The sequence below is a fragment of the Carya illinoinensis genome, chromosome 8 (genome assembly GCF_018687715.1).
Source record: "Carya illinoinensis cultivar Pawnee chromosome 8, C.illinoinensisPawnee_v1, whole genome shotgun sequence".
In the NCBI taxonomy this organism is placed as follows: domain Eukaryota; kingdom Viridiplantae; phylum Streptophyta; class Magnoliopsida; order Fagales; family Juglandaceae; genus Carya; species Carya illinoinensis.
Window position 1 is genome coordinate 30,004,429 of NC_056759.1, and position 5,960 is coordinate 30,010,388.

A 5,960-nucleotide genomic window follows, 5' to 3' on the forward strand; every position below is an offset into this window, starting at 1 on the left:
GGGTGGACGTAGACTCTGATGGATCTGCTTGGGGTAGGTGTTTAAGAGTGAGGGTTGCACTGGACCTTACTTAACCATTATTGAGGGGGAAATGGTTGGAGTTTGAAGGGGAGAAGATCTGGGTCTCCTTTAAATATGAGCGACTCCAAAACCTCTGCTTCCATTGTGGGATCCTTTCCCATAAAGGTAGAACATGCTCAAGACCAAGGTTTGACCACAACTAAGAGGAACAACAACCAGTGCAGTTTAGGGCTTGGCTACAAGCTCAACCAATGAATACAAACTTGTTTGATTTTAGAAAATATGGAGGCAAGCCCGTATACAACAACAAGAAAGAAGAACAACATGAGGAGAGGTTCAGGCAATAGGAAACAAACCATGGCAAGTATAAGATTGGGGAACCAAGAAGGACAATGAAGAGAAATCATTGAGAGAGGGGAAAACATATGAACATAGCAACAAGGCAGTAAACCCAACACCCAAAACCTCGGGATCAGTAGAGGAGGGGCTCAATCCAGTACCAACCCAAACTCAACTCCCAACTGGGAAAGAGGTTCCTACAGAAACATTCTTCCAAATGGAGTTAGACCAAACCACCTCTAGTTTGAGAGGAACAAAGGCCAAAGTAGAGTCCACCCTAAGTGATGTTGGTAATCTAGCTGAGGGAAGAGCAGATAGAACCAGGAGAAGCAACAACTTGAGATCAGATAATGGGAACACTAAAACAGGCAAGTGGAAGAGGAAGGCCAGAGGAGAGGCAAATTCTAGAATGGTCTTGGGGGATATCACAAACTCCAACCAAGTGGTAGGGACCAAAAGAAGAATCTGGAAAAATAATACAGAGGGTGATATGTCTCCAAAAAGAATTAAAAGCAGTGAGGTTAACAAATTAAACCAACTTGAAAAGGCAGAGGCTGGACTCCAGCCCTGCCAAAACCAATGAGTATTTTAATATGGAATTGTCGAGGGCTTGGGAACCCTTGGACAATTCGAATCCTTAGGAAGTTAACAAAGGACAAGTGCCCACACTTAGTGTTCCTAGTGGAAACTAAGTGCAACAAAACATGGATGGAAGAAGTAAGATGTTCTCTGAGGTTTGATAGCTATTTTGCAGTGGACAATGTGGGAACATGTGGTGGAATTGCTATGCTATGGAAAGAAGATTGGAAAGTCCAAATTACAAGCTACACCCCATGGCGTATTAATGCTCATGTACAGGGTGAGGGAGGCAATCCTAACTGGCAATTTACTGGGTTCTATGGCCACCCAGATACATTGAAAAGAAAAAGCAGCTGGGAGCTCAAAATCCTTAAGCCAATCCCATCAATGCCCTGGCTATGTTGAGGTGACTTTAATGAAATCCTTGATCAAAGTGAGAAAATAGGGAGAGCAAGGAGACCATACACTCAGATAGAACTTTTCAGGCAAGTGTTAGAACAGTGTGGGATCCGGGACATTCACTCCCAAGGAGAGAAATTTACCTGGTCTAAAAACAGAAGGGGTAGAGGGTTTACAAAGGAGAGAATTGAGAGGGCAATGGCCAATAAGGAGTGGAGTGAACTTTTTAACCAGGCTTACTGCAACACTTTGGCAACTGTTAAATCAAATCACTCCCCATTACATGTCAATTGAAGCATATAGTGTATGGAAGGGGTAGAAAAAACAAGGTTTTTATATATGAAGCAGGATGGGAACTTAAGGAGGAATGTAGAGGGGTTATTAAAGAGGCATGGAACAAAGGCCAAAAAGGGAATTCACAGGCAAATAGAATGAGATACAAGTTTAACCAGTGTAAGAGGGACTTGCTAATGTGGAAACAAAAAGCAACACAGCAAGCACAAGGGGACTTAGCTCATATTTTGACCAGTATTAGTCACTTACAAGATACTGGTGATGGCTCACATATGGACAGAATGCAGAACTTACAAAGAAAACTTGAAACTTCACTAGCTAAAACTGAGATGAAGTGGAAACAATGTGCCAAACAGCATTGGCTGAGGAATGGAGACAAAAACACACATTTTTTCCATATGCAAGCAAACCAAAGAAGGAAAACTAACTCCATCAAATTCATTTCAGATAGTGCTGGGAATATAGCTCATGAACAAAAAGATATTGGAGAAGTTTTCACAGGTTTTTTCTCCTCTCTTTTCACTACTTCCTTGCCTGTTAACTTTGAAGCTTGTCTACATGCTTTACAACCACAAGTTACAATTGAGATGTCTACTAGTTTATTGAAAAAGTTCACAATTGAGGAGGTTAGGGAAGCCGTGTTCCAAATGAATCCATTGGGTTCCCCTGGACCCGATGGATTCCCTGCTCAGTTCTATCAGAAACACTGGGAGGTGGTGGGGGAAGATGTCTATAAATTTGTTCTCCAAGCTATTAACCAGGGTGGCACACTTCAAGAGGTGAAGGACACCTTCATAGCTTTGATCCCCAAGGTTAAAAATCCTATAAAGGTAACTGAATTCCGACCCATAAGTCTCTATAATGTGCTTTACAAGATAGTCACAAAAACTTTAGCAAAAAGATTGAAGTGCATACTCCCTTCCCTCATATCTGTAAACCAAAGTGCTTTTGTCCCTGGGAGACTAATCTCAAATAACACTTTAATAGCATATGAGGTTTTACATTCAATGCAATCAAGGATGAAAGGGAGGAAAGGTTTCATGGCACTCAAGTTAGACATGAGCAAAGCCTACAATAGAGTTGAGTGGGGGTTTGTAGAAGCTGTGATGCAAAAAATTGGCTTTCCCCAACATTGGGTCCACCTGATCCAAAAATGCCTTAATTCAGTCTCATACTCAATCCTAGTAAATGGAGAGCCCCAACAAAAATTCTACCCCTCTAGGGGAATCCGCCAAGGGGACCCCCTCTCCCCCTACATTTTCATACTATGTGCTAAAGCCCTTTCTACACTACTGAACCAAGCTGAAGATAGAGGAAGCTTAACTAGTGCACCACTGGGAAGAGGCCCCACAAAGGTAAATCATCTGTTTTTTGCAGATGATAGCCTCATTTTCTGTCAAGCTACAACTGAGGAGTTAAGTAGATTGCTAATGATCCTAGAAACTTATGAACTAGCCTCAGGACAGGTACTAAACAAGGAAAAATCTTCAGTATTTTTTAGCAAGAATACAAAACAAGAGTTTCAAAACTAGATTCTACAACTTGTTGGCATCAAATCTAGTGGGACATTTGAAAAGTATTTAGGGCTACTTGTAATGGTGGGAAGGGCAAAGGTAGCAGCATTTCACTCCCTCATTGATAGAACTTGGGCTCGAGTAGCAAATTGGAAGACAAAGCACCTATCCAATGCAGGAAAGGATATTTTGCTAAAGGCTGTACTCCAAACCATTCCAACCTATGCTATGGGGATCTTTCTCCTCCCAATAGCCATCACTAGAAAAATGAATCAACTCTTAAGGAAATTCTGGTGGGGCTATAAAGAAGATTCATCAAAGATTCATTGGATTTCCTGGGAACAACTAAGCTCTGGCAAGGAATTAGGGGGCCTGGGCTTCAGAGATTTTCAAAGTTTCAACCTGGCTATGTTCTCTAAACAAAGTTGGAGAATGCTACAAGATCCTACCTCTCTGGTTACTAGAGTGTACAAGCAGAAGTACTTCTCAAAAGTGGGCTTACTAGAGTCAAACTTGGGGTCAGCTCCCTCATATGCCTGGAGGAGCATCCATGCAGGTTTAGCTATGTTAAAAAAAGGACTTCTGTGGCGAGTGGGAAATGGAACCAGCATCAACTTGTGGAAGGAAAAATGGATCCCAACTCTACCTTCTCAACAAATTTCATCTATAAGAGGCAATGATGTATGGTGTGAAGTGGTTAGTGACCTAATAGACCCAAACTTGAAAACATGGAGAGAAGACCTCTTGCAAGAACTGTTCTCAAACCAGGAGATCGAGGCCATCAAAACCATACCTATTAGTCTAGGAGGAAGAGAGGATAAAATGACTTGGCAGGCTTCTAACAATGGACAATACACAATTAAAAGTGGTTATCACTACCAGAGGAGTTTGATTTCAGAATTAGAGGGGGAAGCATCGAGGAAACACAGTGACAAAGATGTGTGCAAAAAACTTTGGAAGATGAAGGTTGCCCCTGTTGTTAAGTTTTTTGTGCGGAAAGCATGCAGTGAAGCTCTTCCTACCTGCGCTAATCTGACAAGGAGGAAAATTCTAGAAGACTCCTTATGCCCAATTTGTAAAAGAGAACCTGAAACTTCAGGCCGTGCCTTATGGGGATGCTCAGCTGCAAGGGATGTGTGGAGCCAAGGTTGCATCAAGGTTCAAAAAATGTCACACCACAACAACTTGTTCTTCAATGTATGGATCCTCCTAGTGCAACAGCTAGATCAAGCTGAATTGTAAGAGGTGGCTGTAACCTTGAAAGGGATATGGACTAGAAGGAATGAAATATTGTCCTTCCATGAGGCAACCCAGCCACAACAACCTGAGCAATTGCAGAAAAGCCAGAGAGAAGCTAAGTGGCAAAAACCAGTAGCAGGATACTATAAAGCTAACTGGGATGCGACATTGAGAAAGGAGTCCAAGAAAGTGGGACTGGGAGTAATCATCTGAGATCATAATGGCAGAGTCATAGGCACACTCAGGGCAACTCGGGGAGTCACAGAAACCCCTTTTGATGCTGAAGCTCAGGGCCTATTACTAGCAGTAGTTTTTTGCAAGGAAATTAGACTGAGAAATCTAGTACTGGAAGGAGACTCAAAGCAAGTTATTGATATTCTACAAATAGAGGGATCCAACTGGAGTAGAGGGGGACTAATGGTAGAAGATGCAAGGCAAGTGTTGAATTCTTGGAGTCAGTGGACAGGCGTGCATGCATGTAGAGAAGCAAACATGGCTGCACATGAGTTAGCTAAGTCAGCACTCAATTTCTCTGTAGACCTATATGATATTGAAGAATGCCCTTTGTGCATTCAGTCAATTGTAGCTATTGAGATGTTATAAACTTGGTTATTAATGAGATCAGGTTTTCCTTTCAAATAATAAAAATAAAAAAGAACCCAAAAAAATAAAAATAAAAGACTAGAAAAAACTAAAAACAATCAGAGCTTCCGCCGACTCCATATTCGGAATACCCAAAAAAAGAAACAATCAAAAAGAAAAGAAAGTAATTGCCGCCTCAACCCACTGAAGTAAAAACAAGAAAGAAACCCCCGTGGAAATTCCCATTTGCCCCTGCTCTCCTCTGCTTTTTGGGGTCCCGCGTGATGATCGTGTCCTGCATTCCCTTTCTGTGCCTCTGCATCGTGCTCCTGCTTCTTCACTGAGGACCCGCTTGATCGTGCTTGCAGGTTTGGTTATTGGCGTACTCTCTCTTCCAGCACAGTCTGCCCAGCTTGTCTCTACGTGATCTACTCCACGTGATACGCTACTTTCATCTTTTGGGTGATATACTAGCTGTGTATTTTCCAAATTACCCCTGTTACCTGTTAGAGAGAAGTAAAATTTAGAATATTAAATTTTATGAAACTGCTGCATTATGAATATTTTCAAGTGTAAAATATCATAATTTATTAATTTACTCAAGTGTCATACTTTACTCCATAATTAAGTGCTTAATTCATTTTGATTAAATAATTTAGTCACTTTAGCAACTTAATTATGTAGTTTTAACATCTCATCAATAGGGTTGCGCTATCTTCAAGAACCATCATCATGAAGATTACATATATATATATATATGCTGTCGTGAACCCTAGAAGGGTAGAGACATGCATGGCGTGAGGCATGCATGTTATAGATTCTTTGGATTTTATGGGCTTGGATTTTGAGCGTAGCTTGGTATTTCCCCTCAGTTTTTGGTCCAATACAATCTCTTAAATAATCCAACTTGTCCCACAAATTTTTCAGGCAATATCCCACTTGACCCATTAGAAGATTTTAACCTAACTAATAAGCCCAATAAAAATGGCACTA

The 5,960-nt window shown here is 41.2% G+C and overlaps 1 protein-coding gene across 1 annotated transcript; it reads left to right on the forward strand.

Moving 5' to 3' along the window:
• The first annotated feature begins 577 nt into the window (after nucleotides 1–577).
• Nucleotides 578–4,988, forward strand: LOC122274591. Its single transcript, XM_043083617.1, has 5 exons — nucleotides 578–880; nucleotides 1,635–2,987; nucleotides 3,088–3,098; nucleotides 3,194–4,384; nucleotides 4,613–4,988. Exons 1-5 carry the CDS (start codon nucleotides 578–580, stop codon nucleotides 4,986–4,988), a joined length of 3,234 nt encoding a protein of 1,077 aa, XP_042939551.1.
• The last annotated feature ends 972 nt before the right edge of the window (nucleotides 4,989–5,960 follow it).